General features: G+C 39.9%; 2 protein-coding genes across 3 annotated transcripts in view; both read right to left on the reverse strand.

The window, feature by feature from the left end:
- The window catches only part of LOC133546752 (gastrula zinc finger protein XlCGF57.1-like), a 732,377-nt gene that overhangs the window by 397,687 nt on the left and 309,631 nt on the right, over window positions 1-25,059 (reverse strand). The window lies entirely within an intron of this gene.
- LOC133546769 (gastrula zinc finger protein XlCGF49.1-like) lies at window positions 4,150-20,552 on the reverse strand. 2 transcript variants are annotated; one of them, XM_061892596.1, is made up of 3 exons: window positions 20,132-20,552; window positions 19,138-19,404; window positions 4,150-7,215 (listed from the first exon to the last, which is right to left on the reverse strand). In XM_061892596.1, the coding sequence occupies exon 3, from the start codon at window positions 6,661-6,663 to the stop codon at window positions 6,184-6,186; it is 480 nt and encodes a 159-aa protein (XP_061748580.1). In that variant the 5' UTR covers window positions 6,664-7,215; window positions 19,138-19,404; window positions 20,132-20,552; the 3' UTR covers window positions 4,150-6,183. The 2 variants fall into 2 exon arrangements, with proteins under 2 accessions (XP_061748580.1, XP_061748579.1); XM_061892595.1 differs by lacking the exon at window positions 4,150-7,215 and adding an exon at window positions 14,530-15,214.

The following is a 25,059-nucleotide window of genomic DNA, read 5'->3' on the forward strand; positions in this document are numbered from 1 at the left end:
TCCCCATTCGCTTCATCCAGCTCTTCCCGGGGGATCCCAAGGCGTTTCCAGGCCAGCCGGGAGACATAGTCTTCCCAACGTGTCCTGGGTCTTCCCCGGGGCATACTACCGGTTGGACGTGCCCTGAACACCTCCCTGGGGAGGCGTTCGGGGGGCATCCTGACCAGATGCCTGAACCCCCTTATCTGGCTCTTCTCGATGTGGAGGAGCAGCGGCTTTACCTTGAGCTCCCCCCGGATGACAGAGCTTCTCAGCCTATCTCTAAGGGAGAGACCCGCCACCCGACGGAGGAAACTCATTTAGAATAAAATACAATAGACTTAATTGTCATTATATTTGCATATAACAATATTAAAGACTCCAGTTTAAGGTGCGGTAGTGGGAGCAAATATGGGGTCAAATAAATAACACAAGGGGTAATAAGGGAAAACTAACGATTGAAATAAACAGACCGCTTCGGCCGCTTGTACCCGTGATCTTATCCTTTCGGTCATGACCCAAATCTCATGACCATAGGTGAGGATGGGAACGTAGATCGACCGGTAAACTGAGAGCTTTGCCTTCCGGCTCAGCTCCTTCTTCACCACAACGGATCGATACAACGTCCGCATTACTGAAGACGCCGCACCGATCCGCCTGTCGATCTCACCATCCACTCTTCCCTCACTCGTGAACAAGACTCTGAGGTACTTGAACTCCTCCACTCGGGGCAGGGTCTCCTCCCCAACCCGGAGATGGCACCCCACCCTTTTCTGTACGAGAACCTTGGACCCGGACTTGGAGGTGCTGATTCTCATCCCAGTCGCTTCACACTCGGCTGCAAACCGATCCAGTTAGAGTTAAATATCCTGGCTAGATGAAGAGACTTAATCCTGCAGCCACCAAACCGGAACCCCTCAACGCCTTGACTGCGCCTAGAAATTCTGTCCATAAAAGTTTAGAACAGAATCGGCGCTTTGGAGGAGTCCAACCCTCACTGGAAAAGTGTCCGACTTACTGCCAGCAATGCGGACCAAGTTCTGACACTGATCATACAGGGACTGGACTGCCACAATAAGACAGTCCGATACCCCATACTCCCTGAGCACTCCCCACAGGACTTCCCGAGGGACACGGTTGAATGCCTTCTCCAAGTCCACAAAACACATGTAGACTGGTTGGGCAAACTCCCATGCACCCTCAAGAACCCTGCCCAGAGTATAGACCTGGTCCACAGTTCCACGACCAGGATGAAAACCACACTGTTCCTCCTGAATCCGAGGTTCGACTATGCGGCGTAAACTCCTCTCCAGTACACCTGAATGGACCTTCCCGGGAAGGCTGAGGATGCTTCTACATATTGACACAAATATAAAAAAAAAACACTAATCTTATGACGGATGTTTTTGCAATTGTTTTATTTGATCTTTCACAACACCTGGTGGCCACAATAATTCATGAAGTCAAGCTCATGGCGCAGAAAGTTGGCTAATGCGGACATGTTTGTTACTGTGTACGTATTAAGCAACTATAATTATTTGATATGCTTAAAAGTGCTGTTTTAGCTTAGCTGTTGTGTAGCTGCTAACTCCTGGCGTGTCTAAAGTGCAGCCCATAGCTATGTTTTTTACCGACAACGGGGAGTGTTGAAAATGTGGTATTTGCGTGTCGGTCCAATCAGCGGCAGCTACGCCCTGTTTCACTGGCACACCATTTTAAAGAGGAAGCGGTGGATTCACTGAGCCTTCACATTAAGGAGGAAGAGGAGGACCCACTGACCCCTCACATTAAAGAGGAAGAGGAGGAACACAGCATCAGTCAGCAGAGAGAGCATCTAGAAGGACTGGAGGCGGTTGATGTCACCAAGATGCCAGTGACTGGTGTCCCTGTGAAGAGTGAAGGTGATGAGGTGAAAGGTGAAAGTGAGGAGAGGGGAGGGGGGGAGCCTCCAAGCAGCAGCTCAACACAACACATGACAACAGAAGCTGATGGAGACCACTGTGGAGGATCACAAGCAGACAAGCTCTTAGCTCCACTATCAGATAGTGAGGACACAACGTCACACTCTCCTGACACTGATGATGAAGACTCTAAAGATGATAAGACATGTCACACTGACAACACTCACTTCACATCTTCTCACTGTCACAAAACCTTTAAATACCATTGTCGTCTGAAAAGACACATGAGAACACACACTGGAGAAAAACCTTTTTCCTGCTCAAAATGTGGTAAAAGTTTTGTAATAAACCAAAATTTAAAATTACACATAAGAACACAAACTGGAGAAAACCCTTTTTCATGTTCAATCCGCGGTAAAGATTTTACTCATAAGCACAATCTCAAAGCACACATTAAAACACACACCGGAGAAAAACCTTTTTCATTTTCAATCTGCGGTAAAGATTTTACTCGAAGGGACCATTTCAAAACACACATGAGGTTACATACTGGAGAAAAACCATTTACCTGCTCAGAATGTGATAAAAGTTTTGTAATAAATTAAAATTTAAAAGCACACATGAGAAAACACACTGGTGAAAAACCTTTTATTTGTTCAATAAGTTCTAAAAGTTGTATAGACAAATAGCAATTAAAATCACACATGAGAACGCACTCTGGTGAAAAACCATACTCCTGTTCGAGCTGCAACAAAAGCTTTGTCACCGACAATCTTTTACAGCACACATAAGAAGACACCCAGGAGAGAAAGTGTTGCAGTGTGTGTGGTGAAAGATTGTCCTCTAAGTACCAGTGTAAGAAACACAAGTGTGCTGGTGAGAACAGCAGCAGCAAATGAAACTGCAGGATTTGAAATAAACTGTCCAGACTTTCATTTTGACTTTCTAACAACATCAGCACATATAACATGTGTGACATTGTTGTTTGTCTAACAATCTTTTTAATATGCTTCTACATTTATAGATTAGACACTTCAGATTAGTACTTTTATTTCAGTCAAGTACATGAGTTAATATACATATTTGTGTACTTTAAAATGAACACAACAATTTAACTGAAAAGGTGAGAATAAACAGTACATAAAATGTTAGATAAAATAAACATTTGATATGTAGACAGTCATAATTCACTTTTATAATTATTCGTAATAGTGTTTTAATTTTCCTGAAGGAACTCTCCTTAAGGAATCAATAAAGTACTATCTATCTATCTATCTATCTATCTATCTGTCTATCTATCTATGTTTTTTGAAATAATGAAGTGTGACATGTTTTTTATTTTTTAATTGTAGATGATTCCATAGATGAACTCCTTTATATGATGTACATATTTGTTTTACATGTGTTCATACCTTTGCTTTTGAGTACTCATGAATCTTTTTAGTTCATATTTACTGGTTCACATCTGAAACATCTTCTGGACCACTTCTGGAAGCATATTATTATTTACTTTATACATCATTTGAACAGTTGTCTTTTATACAATTTTAAAATGTGTGACTTTATGAATCATTTGTTGGGTCTCTATAATTCATTCTATGAATTGTCTTTATTACTCTCTTGTGTAATATGAATATTGTTGTGTGATTGTTTTATATGTATGTCCCCAGACTTTTATGCAATAAACAATGTATGTTTCAACTAAAGTTGTGTACAATAAATGTAGTTAATATTTGTGGGTTTGTATTTTATTCTATTTGTTATCGCAGTCAATTTTGTAAATGTTTTCTTTGTATGTCTTACATGTAGTTTCCAGCTTACTTCATCATGTAGACTAACTCAGCCTGGAGGATGTGTGTAATGTTGAGATGTTTTGGAGATGACTTGGTTTGTTTGGATGTTGTCAACCTGTCAATTGTTCTATTTAAACTATTAATGTTGTCAGATCTCGCGAGAGAAACAAGCAACCAGCTCTATTACTTCTTCTTCTTACTGGGAGTTTGCAGCCACGACTTGAAAGGTTCATACTGTCACCAAACGGGCTGTAGAGTATAGTGTGGGCCATAGAACAGAAGGAGGAAATCCTATTAAGAACCTGTGGAGGGCAGCAGTAAACCTAAGATGTTCTACTAGTCTGCTGGAAATAGAAAGAAGAAGAAGAAGGAGGGGAAAGCAAAATGGCGTTTGATGGAGAAAGTCTAAATGTGGGCATTATAGTTCTGTATTTGTAATCAGTGCATACATGTGCACATATGTCCTTTTATATAGACTACCTTTTATTTTGTTTCCAGAGTATCCTGGTTCCGTGATTTTTGTAAATACAAATAATCTTCAATCGCGCTGCTTGATCAGTTTGAATTACTAGATGGATAGCGGGAAAAGGAAAAATATGTGACAAGGAAGGCTGTGCATGGTGCGAGTCAGACAAGATGCCCGCGCCCCAAGTGGAACAAACATTTGAACAAAGGGGTTATAGGAACATTGGGAAATGGGTTATACTTGGATAACACTTTTCTACCTTCAAGGTAACTCAAAGGGCTTTGACACTATTTCCACATTCACACACTGATGGCGGGAGCTGCCATGCAAGGCAATAACCACGACTCATCAGGAGCAAGGGTGAAGGGTCTTGCTACCAGTCCCTTTAAGAACATTGGAATGTGGGCCAGGCCCAACGTCAAGCCATCAGAGCGCTGTCCAGTGCTGTGGAACGAGCAAGCCAGTGGCACTGGATCAGAAGGAGAGACAACAGCTGGGCTCCAAAATGACCAAGACCATGAGATTTTAAGGGGGAAAGGGAGAGGGGAGCATACTTTGGATGCTAGGAGTTGCTACTGAGCTCTCTGGAGGTGCAGTGGGCCTTGTCAGTGAAACACCGGTGAAGGAGTGAGCCCGCCTGATGACCCCAATGCCACCTTTCCTCCCCCATAACATCATACCATGTGTCTGTGAAACCAACTTGGAGCAATCTTTGCGGTGCCCAAAGCTGCCATGAACATCCGTCTGTGTAACCACGCCCGGCTTGACACGACAATTTTGTGATGACTATCATCCCCACCCACGTTTCTCAAGGGAAAAAGGATTGGAACATCTCACCCCGCTCAGGTATGGCTTGGCTCAGGGAGAAGGACGCCCCTGCCATTCAGAGTCCATGGCATTTTGGGTATTAACATCATATCCTGTGTTTGTAAAACATATAAAGAAGAAAATATCAAAATTAAATCATCATGGGGTATCAGGCCTGTTTGCAGGCATCGATAATCTGGGCTCTCCAGTCTTCTCCGTCGTCCGCTCAATGTATGAGTTCCATATTATTGATATTTCCCATAACATTTCTTAGGCTGCTGACATATGTTGTTCGTTGTTGACCTGGAGCTTTCTTTCCTACTAGTTTTCCTGCTAACACCAGTTTATCTAAGCTGTCTTTTAATGATATGACTGAGGAATTTCGGCTGCCTATTTCGAATCGTTGCAATTAGAGATCTTCTTATTTTAGCCTTTGCCAATACTTCTTCATTCCTTTTCTTTTCAGTCTATGAGTTGCAGAGTATTTTTCTGAATAACCACATTTCGGTTGCCTCTAATTTTCTAGATTGTTGATTGTTTAATGTACAGCATTCACAGCCGTAAAGTAGGACAGACCGTACATATGTTTTCAGGACTCTGACTCTAAATATAAATTCAATATTTAATAACAAAACACATACTCAACAAATAATAACTACATTTACTGGACCCAACTTTTATTGAAGCATAAATTGTTTAATTGCATAAAAGTCTGGGGACATACATACAAAACAATCCAAAAAAAAAAAATTACAAAAGAGAGTAATAAAGACAATTAACAGAATGGATTACATAGACCCAACAAATGATTCATAAAGTCACACATTTTAAAAGTAAATGATCTTGAATAAAACACAAATGATGTAAAAAGTATTTTTTTTTCCAAAAGTGGTCCAGAAGAACACATGTTTTTTACTTTCACCTTTTCAGCCAAATAGTTCTCTTCATTTTTAAATCAAAGTACCAAAAATTACATAATAACACATGTATTTACCTGTAAAAAAAACACTAATCTAAATGATCTAATCTATGAATGTTAGGATAATATTAACACGATTGTGTTACACACACAACAATGATGTCACACATGTTATATGTGCTGATGTTAGAACGTCCTTATTCAAGTTTTGACAGTTCAACACTGCAACACAACACTCTCTCATCTGTGTTTTCTCGTGTTTTACTTAAATAGAGACCTAATCCAAAACCTTCACAACAGATTGAACAGTGTGCATTTTCATGTGAACTTTGAAAGAGATAGGTAGTGCAAATTCTTTGCAACAGATTGCGCAAGAAAACGTTTTTTTCTAGTGTGTTTTTTCATGTGCTCTTTCAAATTATTACTTTGTGTAAAACCTTTACCACATTCTGAGCAGGAAAACGGGTTTTCTCCAGTGTGTATTCTCATGTGTCTTTTCAAATCATTACTTTGTGTAAAACCTTTACCACATTCTGAGCAGGAAAAAGGTTTTTCTTCAGTGTGTATTCTCATGTGTCTTTTCAAATCATTACTTTGTGTAAATTTTTTACCACATACTGAGCATGAATACGGTTTTACACCAGTGTGTATTTTTGTGTGGTTTATCAAATGTGCCTTCTGGGTGAATCTTTTACTACAAATTGAGCACAAAAATGGTTTTTCTCCAGTGTGTGTTCTCATGTGTGCTTTTAAACTTTGATTTCTTGCAAAACTTGTACCACATTCTGAGCACCACATTCTGAGCAAGAAAAAGGTTTTTCTCCAGTGTGTATTCTTATGTGTCTTTTCATATTGCGACAGTCTTTAAAAGTTTTGTGACAGTGAGAAGATGTGAAGTGAGTGTTGTCAGTGTGACATGTCTTATCATCTTTAGAGTCTTCATCATCAGTGTCAGGAGAGTGTGACGTTGTGTCCTCACTATCTGATAGTGGAGCTAAGAGCTTGTCTGCTTGTGATCCTCCACAGTGGTCTCCATCAGCTTCTGTTGTCATGTGTTGTGTTGAGCTGCTGCTTGGAGGCTCCCCCCCTCCCCTCTCCTCACTTTCACTTTTGACCCCATCATCTTCACTCTTCACAATCAAATGGAACTTCTCCAACCATTCTTGACTGATGCTGTGTTCCTCCTCTTCCTCTTTAAAATGCGGGGTCAGTGGGTTATTTTCTTCCCTTGCATTTGCAATGTATGTGGCGCCTCTTCTTCCTCCTTAATGTGGAAGGGCTGTGGCTCCTCCTTGCCCATCCTGAAGCTCCACTTCTGTTGCTCAGAGAGAAGATGTTCTTCACAGACGTCTGCAGGACACAGGAAGACAAACATGGTCGAGAGGAGTCCATCTTTTTTTCAGTCACATGTCAGGAGCGATATTGATAAGATTTGACCAATTCAGATTTAATTTTCAATTCTGCTTTACGATTCGGTTATTTGTGGACTCTTTTGCTTTCAAATTCGGTAAAAAGGTGAAGAAACAGGTCGATTAGCACCTACAGTGAGGTCTTAAGAGGCCCAGACCTTACGGTTACCCCATGGGGTGTCAGAGGCCCCTAAGGACTTTATTCTGCTTTGAGAATATCTATAAAATAAAAATATTTTTGGCTATAAATTAACAAGACACTCCAAGTTATTTTGTGGTATTTCACAGAACATTCCTGTAGAAGGTCTTAACTTCGTCCATGTCAGATGAAACTAAAATGGAGCTTTTTGGTCACAATACCCTGCAATAAGTTTGGAGGAGAAAAGGCGAACACCATTCCCACCGTCAAGCATGGTGGTGGTAGTATTATGCTCTGGGCCTGTTTTGCTGCCAATGGAACTAGTGCTTTAAATTGGACAATGAAAAGAAGGATTACCTCCAAATTCTTCAGGACAAGCTAAAATCATCAGCCCGGAGGTTGGGTCTTGGGCACGGTTGGGTGTTCCAACAGGACAATGACCCCAAACAAAAGTCAAAAGTGGTGAAGGAATGGCTTAATTAAGGTTTTAGAATGGCCTTCCCAAAGTCCTGAATTAAACGTGTGGACAATGCTGAAGAAACAAGTCCATGTCAAAAAAACAACAAATTTAGCTGAACTGCACCAATTTTGTCAAGAGGAGTGGTCAAAAATTCAAGCAGAAGCTTGTGGATGGCTACCAAAAGCGCCTTATTGCAGTGAAACTTGCCAAGGGACATGTAAGCAAATATTAACATTGCTGTATGTACACTTTTGACCCAGCACATTTGCTCACATGTACAGTAGACCCATAATAAATTCATAAAAGAAGCAAACTTCATGAATGTTTTTAGTGAGCAACAAGTATGTGCTCCAGTCACTCTATCACAAAAAAAATAAGAGTTGTAGAAATTATTGGAAACTAAAGACAGCCATGACATCATGTTCTTTACAAGTGTATGTAAACTTTTGATCACGACTGTACATACATACATACATATAAACCCACACAAACATAGACACTAGGGATGTCGCGGAATGAACAATTATTTTCCCGGTTATCATTTTTATCGTGGTATTTGTCAAATTTGCTCCAATTGTTCTTAAAGTACTTTTTTTTAACAAGTTTTTTTTTTTTTTAAATAACACATTGAAAAGTATGTACTTAGTAGGAGAAACAATATTGTAGAAAACGTCACATTTAACTCCAGTGGAATTTAAATGTGCATATGAAAGCACAAAGTAATATGGCAGAAACTAAAAACATAAATAAATACAAATAATTGTGCAAGATGGCACATGATGGCTGTTGAGTAAATGTGATCTCATTGTAATTAATGCTGTTTCTGTGTATCAAGAGAGGGGCTTGCTGTTGTTGTTTTGCGCCTCCAACAGGTTATATACGGTAGTGCAGGCTCGCCTGTGTTATCATCACGTGATCTCTTCCGGTTCACTTCGCGCGAGAGAATATGAGGGACTAACAGAAAGAAGCGCGATGAAGTTGTGTTCTATTTTCCACAGTTACCGATGTTTTGTTTCCCGGTGCTGTGAGGCATTGTACTGAACCATCCTTAAAATAAACCATCTTCTTTCTTTTATATTCAACTTGAGTATTCATTGAAGATGAGTGAAGAAAGAAGAAACCCAACAGGTTATGGGCCCAGACATGCAACGGGAGGAAGATGGCAGCGCCTGGTCTTCGATGGAGACGAGGACAACTACGAACTTTGGGAAGTAAAATTTCTTGGTCGCATGAGACTTGAAGGTTTAAAGGACACAATACTTTCCTCTGGTGAAGTGGACCCAGAGAAGAATGCAGAATGTTTTGCAGAGCTAATCCAGTTCCTCGACGACAAAAGTCTGTCGTTGGTGATGAGAGACGCTGCTGACGATGGTCGCAAAGCACTACAAATTTTACGGCGCCATTATGCCAGTGATGGTAAGCCAAGAATTATTTCCCTGTACAACGAATTGTGTTCCCTGAAGAAAAACTCCGAAGAAACTATTACAGACTACATCATTAGAGCCGAAAAGATTGTGACTTCTTTAAGAAATACAAAGCAAGTAATAAGCGATGAGTTGAGCATTGCTATGGTTCTGCGGGGCCTACCGGAACCATACAAACCATTCGTCATTCACATGACACAGAGCAACGATGAAGTGACTTTTGTGGAGTTTAAGAGCAAACTACGAAGCTACGAAGAGACAGAGAAATTTGAACACAAACCAAATTCAGACAACGTAATGAAAGTGGACATAGCGTCAGCAACCTGTTATGGATGTGGGAATCGTGGACATTTTGCGAGAAATTGTCCCCACAAAACAACACCAAAGTGGTGCAACTACCACAGAAGCACAACACATACAGACGAGACGTGCAGAAGAAAAACCAAGCCTGACTCTGCTAAACAAACTATGGAGAAAGAAGAAGATTCAAAGGAAAGTGGCACCTCCTTTGTGTTCCAAGCCAGTCATTTGGTGCTTCCAGACGGCATCAAACAAAATGGACTGATGGTGGACTGTGGGGCGACGTCACACATAATCACTGAGAAGAGTAAATTTACACGATTTGATGATACTTTTAACCCAAACAAACACTACATGGAGTTGGCCAATGGAACAAGGAAGAACAACGTGGCTCTGAAGAGAGGCGATGCAGTGGTTCTTCTACGCAACACGGAAGGGAAAAGTGTCCCCGTCACACTGAAGAATGCCTTGTTCATCCCAATCTACCCACAAGACTTCATGTCGGTGAAAGCAGCCACGACTGATGGAGCTCAAGTGATCTTCGAAGAAGGACAAAACCGGCTCATCACGAAAGAAGGAAACACCTTCAAGTTAGAAGGAAACACCTTCAAGTTAGAAGTACACGAGAGACTGTACTACCGCAAAACGGTAAACCATCAAAAACCATACGATGACTCTGTGCATGACATGATGTCAAAAGACAAAGTGAATCTATGTTGTGATGTGAAAACATGGCACGAGATCTTGGGGCACTGCAATGTGAATGATGTGTTGAAGCTTCAAAATGTTGTGACAGGCATGACAGTTACAGGAGATACAAAGATAGAATGTGACATTTGTACACAAGGAAAATTCACTAACACTAGGAACAAATTACCTGATGTCAAAGCTAGTGCACCCCTAGAGCTGGTGCACACTGACCTGGCCGGCCCCATTGACCCCATTGGATTAGATGGGCATAAATATTCAGTCTCATTTACTGATGATTATTCAGGGGCAGTATGTGTTTACTTCTTGAAGAATAAGAGTGAAACTACCCTTGCGACAGAGAAGTTCATTGCAGACGTTTCCCCATATGGCAACGTAAAATGTAAACGCTCAGATAATGGAACTGAGTTCACTGGAAACAATTTTCAAACACTTTTGAGAGAGAAAAGTATCAGACATGAAACTTCGTCACCTTATTCTCCTCATCAAAACGGTACAGCTGAAAGACAGTGGCGAACACTGTTTGAAATGGCAAAGTGTATGCTACTAGAAAAAGAGTTACCAAAAACATTATGGCCTTATGCTGTTCAAAGTGCCGCTCACATTCGGAACAGATGTTACAATGACAGAACAAAGAACACACCATATTTCATGCTAACTGGAAAGAAGCCCAACATTTCAAAAATGTGGGTGTTTGGCTCGGAGTGTTACGCATACACTCACAGTCACAAGAAACTTGAACCAAGGTGTGAGAAAGGAGTATTTGTGGGCTATAGTAAAATTAGTCCAGCATACTTGGTCTATGATCCACAGTCAAGAAAAGTGTCAAAACACAGACTGGTAAAATTCACCAAAAAGAACACTGCAGAAAAAGACACACAAACAAATGCATATGACTTGGACATCCCAGATTGCGAAAGCAATGAAACCAAATTACCTGACACTGTGTCAGAAAAATCAGGGAGCTTCGAAAGTCAAACTGTACCACAAAATGATGTTGACAACCAAACACAAACTCTCGAAGTAGAGGACGAGGTGGTGTTAGATGATGCCACAACTAACATAGAGACTAGGATAGAACAAAGAGGTCGTTACCCAAAGAGAGAGAGAATTGTTCCTCCAAAATACTTAGAGGAATATGTAACAAATATTGATGATACCAATGAAAGCCATGACATTATTGATCACTGTTGCAGGGCAGTGTGTGGAGTCCCACAGACGTATAAAGACACCCTGATGTCATCAGAGGCAGCCAGCTGGGAAAAAGCCATGAAAGACGAATTGGCATCTCTCAAAAAAATGACACATTTGAACTAACAACATTACCAAAAGGGAAAAATGCAATAGGCGGAAAGTGGGTTTATGCCCTCAAAGAAAACACAGAGAAAGGACAGCTTTTCAAAGCTAGATATGTTGCCAAAGGATACAGTCAAACTGAAGGTATAGATTATCAAGAAACATTTGCACCAACTGCAGACATTACTTCTGTGCGTGCATTGATGCAAATAGCTGTTCAAAATGACCTCACCGTCCACCAGATGGATGTGAAAACGGCATATTTACATGCCCCCATTGATGAAGAGATATACCTAGATCAACCAGAAGGTTTTCAGAAAACATCGGACACAGGTGAAAAACTGGTATTTAGGTTGAAGAAATCAATCTATGGCCTAAAACAATCAGGAAGAAATTGGTACAAACTTCTAAATGACCATTTAGAGCAAAACAATTTCAAAAGAAACCTATCTGATCATTGTGTCTACCGAAAACAAACAGAAAATGAAACAGTCATTGTCATCATCTGGGTGGACGACCTGATCATTGCTGCAAGTAGCAAAGAAGCACTTGAGCAATTCAAAAACATAATGAAAGCCAAATTCAACATGAAAGACATCGGTAAGATATCTTATTTCCTGGGTATTCATTTTGAACAGAAACAGAATGAAATCAAGACGGATCAAAAGATGTACATACAAAAGATGCTTGAAAGGTTTGGCATGTCAGAATGCAAACCTAGAAGCACTCCTGAACAGAAAGTAGAACTGAGCAAAAATCCAGTTAATAGACAGAGGTCAGACATATTGATGTCAAATATCATTTCATTCGTGAGGCACTCACTGAAGGGAAAATGTAATTGGTCTACTGTCCTACAGAAGACATGGTTGCAGACATCTTAACCAAGAGTCAAGATTGACAAATTCAAATTATTTTTTTTTTGGAAACTAATGTGTTTCACTGTTTCATGGTCATGAGATCAAGGGGGGGTGTTGAGTAAATGTGATCTCATTGTAATTAATGCTGTTTCTGTGTAGCAAGAGAGAGGCTTGCTGTTGTTGTTTTGCGCCTCCAACAGGTTATATACGGTAGTGCATGCTCGCCTGTGTTATCATCACGTGATCTCTTCCGGTTCACTTCGCGCGAGAGAATATGAGAGACTCACAGAAAGAAGCGCGATGAAGTTGTGTTCTATTTTCCACAGTTACCGATGTTTTGTTTCCCGGTGCTGTGAGGCATTGTACTGAACCATCCTTAAAATAAACCATCATCTTTCTTTTATATTCAACTTGAGTATTCATTGAAGATGAGTGAAGAAAGAAGAAACCCAACAATGGCCATAAGATGTAAGTGCACTTTTTGTCCTGGAGTAGAACAATAGTGTTGATACATGAGAGGTCTAGTCTTACACATATCAGAGAACACCTCTCAACTCTTTGAAAGTTTGCCAATGAAATATGACAGCACTGCAGTGAGCTCTTTTGCATAAGCAGCTGCTTCTGGAAGACATCAGGTATTGTATGTGTGATGTTGGTAGATGATGATGTACTGTAAGTGTGGCATCCAACTTGCCCTCTGCACTCCCACTCTGTAAATACGGATTATGTTATATTTATTAGAAGATGATTATTATTATAATCATCTGACTGACACACACACTCTAATGTTAGTCCTGTAAAAACTAAACAAGTTGCAGTGTTTCTGCTAGGATTTGATTTTAACACTAAGTTTAAAAGTAAATAAAGTAGCTCTGCTACAGTACGTGTCACTTTCACCGATAGCGTCCAGTAACAGTGGTTTTCAACCACTGTGCCGCGGCACACTAGTGTACCGTGAGATACAGCCGGAAATAGTCTAATTTCACCTATTTGGGGTAAAAATGTTTTTTTGCAAAGCAATAATTATAGTCTGCAAATGATGTGTTGTTGTTGAGTGTCTGTGCTGTCTAGAGCTCGGCAGAGTAACCGTAAAATACTCTTCCATATCAGTAGGTGGCAGCCGGTAGCTAATTGCTTTGTAGATGTCAGAAACAGCGGGAGGCAGCGTGAAGGTAAAATTGTGTCTAATGCTTAAACCAAAAATAAACAAAAGGTGAGTATCCCTAAGAAAAGGCATTGAAGCTTTGGGAAGGCTATGCAGAACCAAACTAAAAATTAACAGGCAACAAAGTAAACAAAAACAGAATGCTGGACGACAGCAAAGACTTACTGTGGAGCAAAGACGGCGTCCACAATGTACATCCCAACATGACATGACAAACAACAATGTCCCCAAACAGAAGGATAAAAACAACTGAAATAGTCCTGATTGCTAAAACAAAGTAGATGCGGGAAATATCGCTCAAAGGAAGACATGAAACTGCTAAGAATAAAAAGAGAAAAGGACACCAAAATAGGAGCGCCAGACCAGAACTAAAACACTACAGACAGGAAAACCGCAATAAACTCCAAATAAGTCAGGGTGTGATGTGACAGGTGGTGACAGTACACCTACTTTGAGACAAGAGCTATAGTCATGCACGATTGGTTATGCTGTAAAGTCGTATCCAACAATTGCGACAACGACTTTTTACTGTCAAATGAGTTTAGTTTTTTTAATGATTTCTGTTGGTGGTGTGCCTCCAGATTTTTTCAACGCAAAAAATGTGCCTTGGCTCAAAAAAAGGTTGAAAATCACTGCAGTAACAAGACACTATAGGCAACACTTAAGAAAGTGTAACTAGAAGAATGTTTGACGGACCAACGTTAGTAATAACAATAATAATAATGGATTAGATTTTATATAGCACTTTTCTACTATTAGATACTCAAAGCGCTCACAGAGAAGAGAGAACCCATCATTCATTCACACCGCATGGTGGTGGTAAGCTACATTTGTTGCCCTGGGGTAGACTGACGGAAGCGAGGCTGCCAGTTTGCGCCTAAGGCTCCTCCCACCACAACCTATCATTCATCATTCATTCATTCACCAGTGTGAGCGGCACCAGAGACAAGGGTGAAGTGTCATGCCAAAGGAAACAACGACAGCGATTTGGCTGTCAAGAGGCCGGGAGCGAACCTGCAACCCTCAGGTCTTTGGCACGGCCTCTCTACCCACTACGCCATGACATGACATGTTCATTTTGGCTGCTGGTGGCAGGAGCTCTGTGCTCTTGTGTCATCCTTTTGGGTTCTGGATGTTTCCTTCTTGTTTTCATGAGGGTTTTTGTGCCTTTTGGTTGGGGACCCTTTGGGACTGTGTGACAAGGGGTGACTCTTTGGTGACTTCTGCGAAGCTTTTTTGTGAACTTCTGGATCTGCCTCCTTGGAGCGTTTTGGCCATGGAGACCAGCTGCTGGGTCTCTGCCACACCAGAGTCTGTTTGGAGAGACTGGAGGAGATGCGGATGAAGAGACAGGACTGCGGAGCTGGCACTGAGAGCCGGGACGGACAAGCTTCACAGTGTCTTGGCTGAATGAGCAGGTATCGGACACCTCGGTCTCCTTGGACGTATCCACGCTCATCCATGCAGACTGGACACTGGCCAGGAGTTGGTGGGCGGCCGAGGGTGGAGTTGGCTCTCTTGGTTGCTTTGTTGGGTCTGCTCCTGTCTATGGCCATGTTCCCCCCAACCCAGCAGACGATGGCGTGGAACACTGCAGAGGTCACCACAGTCTATATGTTTTGTTTTGTATTTTTGATGATTTACTTTTGTGGCTGTGTGCAGAAGTAACTGGTTGCATCAGCTCCGCTCTTTTAATGTCTTTAAAGGGGAACATTATCAAAATTTCAGAAGGGTTGAAACAAAAAAAAATCAGTTCCCAGTAGCTTATTTTATTTTTCGAAGTTTTTTTAAAAATTTTACCCGTCCTGGAATATCCCTAAAAAAAGCTTTAAAGGGGAACATTATCAGCAGACCTATGCAAGCGTCAATATATACCTTGCAGTTGCAGAAAAAAGACCATGTATTTTTTCAACCGATTTCCGAACTCTAAATGGGTGAATTTTGGCAAATTAAACGCCTTTCTTTTTATCGCTCTTTTAGCGATGACGTCAGAATGTGACGTCATCGAGGTAACACACCCGCCATATTAATTTTCACATTACAAACACCGGGTCTCAGCTCTGTTATTTTCCGTTTTTTCAACTATTTTTTGGAACCTTGGAGACATCATGCCTCATCAGTGTGTTGTCGGAGGGTGTAACAACACTAACAGGGAGGGATTCAAGTTGCACCACTGGCAAGAAATCTGCCGCCAGACCCCTATTGAATGTACCAAAGTGTCTGCACATTTGACCGGCGATGCTAAGACAGACATGGCACAGAGATGTATGGACAAACTGCAGATGAATTTGCAACGATAGTTGACGAAGTCACAAAGGTGAGTTTTGTTGATGTCGTTGACCTATGTGCTAATCAGACATATTTGGTCAAGGCATGACTGCCAGCTAATCGATGCTAACATGCTACGCTAATCGATGCTAACATGCTATTTACGCTAGCTGTATGTACATTTGAAAATAGATACCCACATTTAATGTGAAACAAACACTTACCAATCGACGGATTTAAGTTGCTCCAGTGTCACAAGATGCGAAAGTCCTGATCGTTTGGTCCGCACATTTTACCGGCGATGCTAATAAGGCAGCCATGATATGGGCCACTTCATTAGGTACACCCATACTATGGCCGAATAGCGTCAATAGCTATTCGCTCAATAGCTTCAATTTCTTCTTCAATTTCGTTTTCGCTATCTGCCTCCATACTCCGACTATCTGTTTCAATACATGCGTAATCTGTTGAATCGCTTAAGCCGCTGAAATCCGAGTCTGAATCCGAGCTAATGTAGCTATATCTTGCTGTGGTAACCGCCATGTTGTTTGTATTGGCAGCCCTGTATGACGTCACAGGGAAATGGATAGTGGTTTCTAAGATAGCGAGAATAAGGCAATTTAAAGCTTTATTTAGGGATATTCCGGGACCGGTAAAATTTAGAAAAAAACTTCAAAAAATACAACAAGCCACTGGGAACTGATTTTTATTGTTTTTAACCCTTTTGAAATTGTGATAATGTTCCCCTTTAAAGTGCTTGATTTTCCCTATTTGCTTAAGCCACTGTCCATTTCCCTGTGACGTCACATAGTGATTCCAATACAAACAACATGGCGGTTACCACAGCAAGATATAGTGACATTAGCTCGGATTCAGACTCGGATTTCAGCGGCTTAAGTGATTCAACTGATTACGCATGTATTGAAACAGATGGTTGGAGTATGGAGGCAGATAGCGAAAACGATATTGAAGAGGAAACCGAAGCTATTGGATAGCTATTGGATAGCTATCGACGCTATTCGGCCATGCATACTATGTTAGCATCGCCGGTAAAATGTGCAGACCAACCGATCAGGACTTTCGCATTGACACTGGATCAACTTAAATCCGTCGATTGGTAAGTGTTTGTTTAGCATTAAATGTGGGTGGAAGGAAACGCTGGATGTAAATATAGTTTAAATGTACATACAGGTAGCCTAAATAGCATGTTAGCATCGATTAGCTGGCAGTCATGCCGCGACCAAATATCTCTGATTAGCACATAAGTCAATAACATCAACAAAACTCACCTTTGTGATTTCGTTGACTTTATCGTTGGGAATGCATCTGCTTTGAGTGTCGCATGATATCCACACATTCTTGCCATCTCTGTCGTAGCATCGCCGGTAAAAACCAAACGAGGGACTTCCGCATCTCTTGATACTGGAGCAACTTACCAATCCGTCGATTGGTAAGTGACCTAAATAGCATGCTAGCATCGATTAGCATACCGTGCTAATCGATGCACATTCTATGTAAATCAACTTGAATCCGTCCCTGATTGTGTTGTTACACCCTCCGACAACACACCGACGAGGCATGATGTCTCCAAGGTATCGGAAAACAGTCGAAAAAATGGAAAATAACAGAGCTGATTTGACTCGATGCGTGTAATGTGGTAGGGAAAAATGGCGTTGAGTACCGATGTAACGTCATGTTCTGACGTCGTCGCTCCGAGAGGGATAAACAGAAAGGCATTTAATTCGCCAAAATTCACCCATTTAGAGTTCGGAAATCGGTAAAACAAATATATGGTCTTTTTTCTGCAACATCAAGGTATATATTGACGCTTACATAGGTCTGCTGATAATGTTCCCCTTTAATGTCCTTTGTGTTGTTTGATATTTCGCTCTTACACACGTTTCTGTGTGCTATGGATATGAGGTTTTTGTTTTCTCTTTGGCCTCAGTCTGGATCCCCTCTCCAGGGGCCCAGGCTTAGACTGTTTTTTTTTCTCACCCCCCACCCCCTCCCAGAGTTTACCTGTTTCTCACCTTTTTTGAAAGGGGCGCCGGAAGTTGGCAGACCCGTCAGCGATCCTATTCTGTCTCCCTGTAATGTTTGTCTGCTCTTGAATGGGATTGTGCTGAAAATCTTAATTTCCTCCCTGGGATTATAAAAGTATTTCTGATTCTGATTGTATTTTTATCGGCCATCTTCAGAGTAATGAACTGTCCGGTACAATTTATTAAATTTTGATTCACCAAAACTTTTATCAGTCACAAATAGTTTGCACTTGGACAACTTTACCGCGAGGGGGCTGTCAAATTAAAGACTTTAGAAAGACAAGAAAACTTTGCTAATTAGTACTAATAAACTAGATTGATTAAGACATTGCTGGACAGCAGAGAAGTAACTAAATCCAAATAAACGTTGAATATATATTTTAAAGATATCTGGCTTGTATCTTCAGTAGAGATGTTAATCACTGAAAATGTATCGATATGATACCCTAATTGATATTCCTTATTGATACCAGTATTTATCGGTACTACATGTAATTTGTGGAACTAAAAAAGTGGGAAAAAAAGGCTTTTTATATAGCATTCCTATTACAGAACACCTCCAACATGATGTTCTGTAACAGCAGGGAAGTCTTTTATCAGCAACTGTTTATTTGAAGTCTTAAAGAAGTCAACTATGTGTGCAGTGCAAGGTGAAATGCACTTATGTCATCTTCTTGTCAATAACACACACATCAAACTTTGGTTGCTTCCTTATTTGTCATTATTCAAAGCTGATTGTAATGTGTAGCAGCGGCAGCTGAACTCAATGTGACAACGTGTCATAGTTACCTCAGTCAGCTGGAATTAAAAATACAAATAGTTGTGTCTTTAGTCCAGAATCTTCACGGTCCTCATGGACGACATAATTAGGAACCAGTATCAATAAAAAAATGGTACTTGGTGTACATCCCTAATCTGCACCACTAAATCTTTGAAATATGCTGACATATGTGCTGCTAAGGTAAATAAACAGTAGTCATATTGAATGTTTGCCTTCATTTGACCAGGTGAGGTAAGGAGGACGGCCTCTAGGTCACATGGTTACACCCCAGCAATTACACTGTTGATGATTGATGAGCATTCATATTTAAATGGTGGTGTTAAAAAGCAAACATATCTCCATCTTTAGTGATAAATGTGTCCCCCGGATGAACATGTGTCACAAACATTGTATTAGATGATATGTGGATGTTGTGCTTACTTGGACTGTGATGAAGCTGTGAGGACTCAGGTGGTTTGTCTTCATGCTCTTCAGTCTTCACAGAGACAACAGTCAGTGGAAACTTGCTGACATCAGCCTCCTCCTGCCCTACAGGACACTCTCCCCCCTCTTCCTCTTTAAAATAAGAGGGCTGTGGCTCATCTTTGTCCCCTTTAAAATGTGAGGGCTGTGGATACTTTACAGTGAAACTGTCCCCCTGCAGATGAGGGAGACATTCTTCTTAGTGTCCAATCAGCTGATGGATGTCTACAGGACACAAACAAAACACATTTTAACTCCTACATGCTAAATATTAAATCCTAGATGAAGTAATGGGCTGTAGCTATTGAACATTTTATTAATCAAGTGTTCTACGGGAAAAGTAACTGGATGAAACATAGTGTTGCTTGGTTAAAGACAAATTTAAGCGACTATAAGACACTTCACTTAATAATGAACGGTCAATTGGTTTGAGATGGAAGGAGATCAAGATGTCATCTTTAGATCAGGCTTTGTTTTTTCGACAATCACTGGAACATTAATGGCTGCATCAACGAACACCGACATGAAGGAAATAGCAGGTCAGAATAGCTTTTACACAAATATATAACTTGCCAAACCTGCCAGCTAGCAGGCTAGGTTTACAGCATCAGTAACCATGGTAACTGACTCTGACTTTGTCTTACCGCTCTTATTTTTGGAGGTAAAACTCTCGAGCTTTCCATACTCAGGACTTTGCACTTAACCTGCTCTCTGGAATATTCCCCCGGTGACTGTGTGAGTTTTGTGTGAACATGTTGATACACATTGTTACAAACATCAACCTGTCATAAATATTGTGTGTCTGACAATGTCTCCTTCTTATCAACAATGTAAAACAATTAGTGCATCATCCTCACATGACAATTCATCTTCCTATACACAATTTACTGAATAATAGTGTTAATAATAAATATAAAGTTAGTAAAGATGTGAGAGTAAGAAGTAAACAAACCTGTTCTGTGTAACACAACTTGATGTTTTTCATGTTGTCGCTCCTTCTCCTCTTTTGTTGGACAAAGTTCCTCCTCGTACTCTGCTATGGTTCTTTGGCACATTTTCACACAATCACAACACTTTACACTCACACTTGATCTCTACTTAGTGATGTGTTTTGATCACTTCCGCCTCTCTTTGTTAGCAGCTAACAAGCTAAGCTAACTAGCAGGCTAAGCTAGCTCGAGAAGCATCAAAGTGCGCTCAGACTAATATAACCAGATGCAAGCAGTTATTAACGATGTTTACTCTATTTACTAGAGTGTAATAAAGGACATATATGTGTACATGGAGGCACAGATTAAGAACACTGAACTGTGACGACTGCAATAACGTCTTCACCGTCAGACGCCATCTTGCTTTATCCTCGCCGTGTTTGGTTCGCGCGCAGTGTTGTCAGATCTCGCGAGAGAACCATCTAGGCAGCTCCCTCTTCCAGATCTCGCAAGAGAAACAAGTAAGCAGCTCTTTTCCAAATCTCGCGAGAGGAATAAGTACAACCAGCTTTCCAACCCCGGTAAAACTATTTTGTTATATACTATTTACTTATTGTGAAAATAAAAGTAAACTTTTCCGTTTCAAATTTTCAAAACAAAGACATAAAACTTATTTCTGTAAAAATATTCAAATATTTAACAATGTATTGAAACAACAGTAGCATAACGAAAGAAAAAAAAAAGAAAAAAAAAGAAATATTACACTCATATTATTTTTGTCTTTGATGTTAATCGTTTTTATAATGTATTTTAGAATGTGGGAGGTTTTCATGTTCTTTTTAAATTTCCTTTACTTATATATATATATGTATAATGTATATACGTATATATATATATATATATATATATATATATATATATATATATATACATATGTATGTATATATACATATGTATGTATATATATATATATATATATATATATATATATATATATATATATATATATATATATATACACAGACATAAATACATCCATCCATCCCATTTCTATCGCTTATTCCCACATAAATATATATATATATATATATATATATATATATATATATATATATATATATATATATATAGATATATATCTGCGTGTGTGTAATGACAGAATTAAAAAATATATATTTGGTTTACATTTTCCTAGTAAACAAAACAGTTTGACAGCATTCTCCAGTGGAACATTCTGGAGAAACATCCTGGATGATTTTGGATCGAAGTGAGTTACAAAGGTCAACTTTTTGAATGATTTCACTTTATTTGTGATGATTTATGTCTTATGCTCAGTCCATTTTTTTCCAAATTAATTTGAGGGAAGTTTTCACGCCTGCTGCCACCTAGTGGTTTGTATTGTCAGTTTCCCTCTTTTGGTGCAGTTGACCTTGTTCTAACGTTTCTCCTCCCTCGAGAGTTCCTGTGTTGCCCTTGTGGGCGGAGTTGTGGGATGTGCACAGCTGCTTCCAATCGACCCTGGTGCTACTTAAACAGCACCTTGACAGCTGGATGACACTCGGTGAATCCGCTCCACGCCAGTTGATTCCATGCTTTGAGTATTTTGCCACCTTGGCCATTCCCGGTGCCATCCATCTTGGTGTTGTTTTGTAGTGTGCACGTCTTGTAACTCCAAACCAAGTTAAGTTTATTTGTGTATACAAGTAGCTTTTGTTCTTTTTTCCACGATGCACATTTTGTCTTCTCTTTTTCGCACTGTCGCTTTTTGTTACCTCCTGTTTGGATTGTTTTTGTGAGTAGATTTCCGCAGAAAAAGAAGTGTTTTACTCAGCGTCCTGCGCATCCTTTGGTTCCTCTTTACTGTGTTGAACAGCACTCTGACAGAAGGAGTTTCTCCAAAATGCAACACCCTTTGGCGTACAAGTTTGTGATTAAAGGCTATACATACGAAATGAAAGGGACAAGTGGTAGAAAAAAATGGATGGATGTACAATAGAGCTCTGTGTGATGATGTACATTATTGACTTTTCCCTAACATTCCAAACTTTCCCATGCTTTCTAAAATTGATCATGGTTAACAGATTTTAAAAAAGGGGGGGAAAAATACTTTAAAAAACAATGGTCATGTGTAGTTTTTTAATAAGAAATCTACATTATTAAAAACTAAATTATCCTTCATAACCTTCAACATTTGTTGCCATTTTCTCAAATCTACATATTGCATAAAGGGAACATACATATAAAACAATATTCATATTACAAAAGAGAGTAATACAGATTAATTAAAAAAATTGATTATTGAGACCCAACAAATGATTCATAAAGTCACACATTTTAAAAGTAAATGATCTTGTATAAAAGACAACTGCTGAAATGATGTATAAAGTAAATAATAATATGCTTCCAGAAGTGGTCCAGAAGATGTTTCAGATGCGAATCAGTAAATATGAACTAAGAGGGATTTATGTGTACTCAAAAGCAAAGTTATGAACACATGTAAAACAAATATGTACATCATATAAAGGAGTTCATCTATAACATCATTAATAATTAAAAATTATTTCTGAATATATCTATACACAAGTATTTCTAACAGGATTTGTCCTGTTTATTCTCACCTTTGCAGTCAAAGTGTTGTGTTCATTTTTAAATAAAAGTACACCATGTTGTATATTAAACATGTACTTGACTGAAAATAGCAATTAACTGATATATCAAATCTATTAATGTTAGCATCTATGTGCTGGTGTTGTTAGAAGGTCAAAGTTAAAGTTTTGACAGTTTATTTCAAATCCTGCAGTTTCATTTGCTGCTGCTGTTCTCACCAGCACACTTGTGTTTCTTACACTGGTACTTAGAAGACAATCTTTCACCACACACACTGCAACTCAGCACTTTCTCACTTGTGTGTGTTCTCATGTGTCTTTTCAAATACGTAGTTTGTATAAAACTTTTACAACATACTGAACATGTGTAAGGTTTTTCTCCAGTGTGCGTACTCATGTGTGTTTTTAAATAGTGCCTTCAAGTAAAATATTTACCACAGATTGAACAGGAAAAAGGTCTTTCTCCATTGTGTGTTCCCATGTGTTCTTTTAAGGTATGAGTTGTTATGAAACTTTTACCACATTCTGAGCAGGAAAAAGGTTTTTCTCCAGTGTGTGTTCTCATGTGTACTTTCAAATTGATCCTTAGAGTAAAATATTTACCACATTCTGAGCAGGAAAAAGGTTTTTCTCCAGTGTGTGTTCTCATGTGTCTTTTCAAAGAGTGCCTTCGAGTAAAACCTTTACCACAGATTGAGCATGAAAAGGCTTTTTCTCCAGTGTGTGTTCTCATGTGTCTTTTCAAATAACTAGGATATTTAAAGGTTTTGTGACAGAGAGAAGATGTGAAGTGAGTGTTGTCAGTGTGACATGTCTTATCATCTTTAGAGTCTTCATCATCAGTGTCAGGAGAGTGTGACGTTGTGTCCTCACTATCTGATAGTGGAGCTAAGAGCTTGTCTGCTTGTGATCCTCCACAGTGGTCTCCATCAGCTTCTGTTGTCATGTGTTGTGTTGAGCTGCTGCTTGGAGGCTCCCCCCCTCCCCTCTCCTCACTTTCACCTTTCACCTCATCATCTTCACTCTTCACAATCACATGGAACTCCTCCAACCATTCTTGACTGATGCGGTGTTCCTCCTCTTCCTCTTTAATGTGAGGACTCAGTGGGTCCACTGATTTCTCTTTAAAAAGGGGTGTCAGTGGGTCCTCCTCTTCCTTTTTAAAATGGTGTATCAGTGTGTATTCCTCTTCCATCTTAATGTGGGAGGGCTGTGTTTCCTCCGTCCGCATCCTGAAGCTCCACTTCTGTTGCTAAGGGTGAAGATGTTCTTCACAGACGTCTGCAAGACAAACACAGCCTCTCTGCTCAGTCACACAATGCATTCACTACTTTGACATGCACTTAGGAAAAACAAGTTATCGTATGAACTGTCTTGAAATCTCAGTGACGCACAAACACGCTGCTCTTTACAACATTTTTCACAGGAAAAGAAACAAAAACCAGGACGACAGGAGTTTTTACTATGGATGGACAATATGGTTTAAAAAGGATTTTGCGATGTATTACTTCATATAGAGTAACTTATAGAACCATTTTAAAACAGACCCATTGCCTCCTTGCTTGGCACTCAGCATCAAAGGTTGGGGGTTAAATCACCAAAAGATTCCCGAGTGCGGCCTCCGCTGCCCTCACCTCCCAGGGGGTGAACTTGGGGATGGGTCAAATGCAGAGGATCATTTCACCACACCTAGTGCGTGACTACCGTTGGGAACTTAACTTTAACTTACATAGGGACTGTGAATGACTCCAAAAAGTGCAGTTCCCCTTGAAATGAGAAAAACAAGATATCATGTGAAGTGAAGTGAATTATATTTATGTAGCGCTTTTCTCTAGTGATTCAAAGCGCTTTACATAGTGAAACCCAATATCTAAGTTACATTTAAACCAATGTGGGTGGCACTGGGAGCAGGTGGGTAAAGTGTCTTGCCCAAGGACACAATGGCAGCGACTAGGATGGCAGAACTGGGATTGAACCTGGAACCCTCAAGTTGCTGGCACGGCCACTCTACCAACCAAGCTATACCGCCCCAAGTAACAAAAACAGAATATATCAATAACAAAATGCCTCATAGCAAATGTAATGAATTCATCTTAATACTGTCCTTTTTGAGGCTTTACCTTTTAAAGGGCAAAGTCCTCGCAGGGTCTTTTGTCCTAATGACTGTCTGGTTCAAGTGAGGAGACTATAATTTAGAAAAAAAAAATATTTACAAATGGACAACAATAAGTCAATAATTTTTACAGGTAGCTAAAGTTGGGATATAATTAAGATAATGAAGGATGAAGTGATTAAGAAATGTTTAATATAGATAAGAATAGGCCGTGCAACTAATCATATGTCCT

Source organism: Nerophis ophidion, unplaced genomic scaffold, assembly GCF_033978795.1.
Source record: "Nerophis ophidion isolate RoL-2023_Sa unplaced genomic scaffold, RoL_Noph_v1.0 HiC_scaffold_42, whole genome shotgun sequence".
NCBI classification, from domain to species: domain Eukaryota; kingdom Metazoa; phylum Chordata; class Actinopteri; order Syngnathiformes; family Syngnathidae; genus Nerophis; species Nerophis ophidion.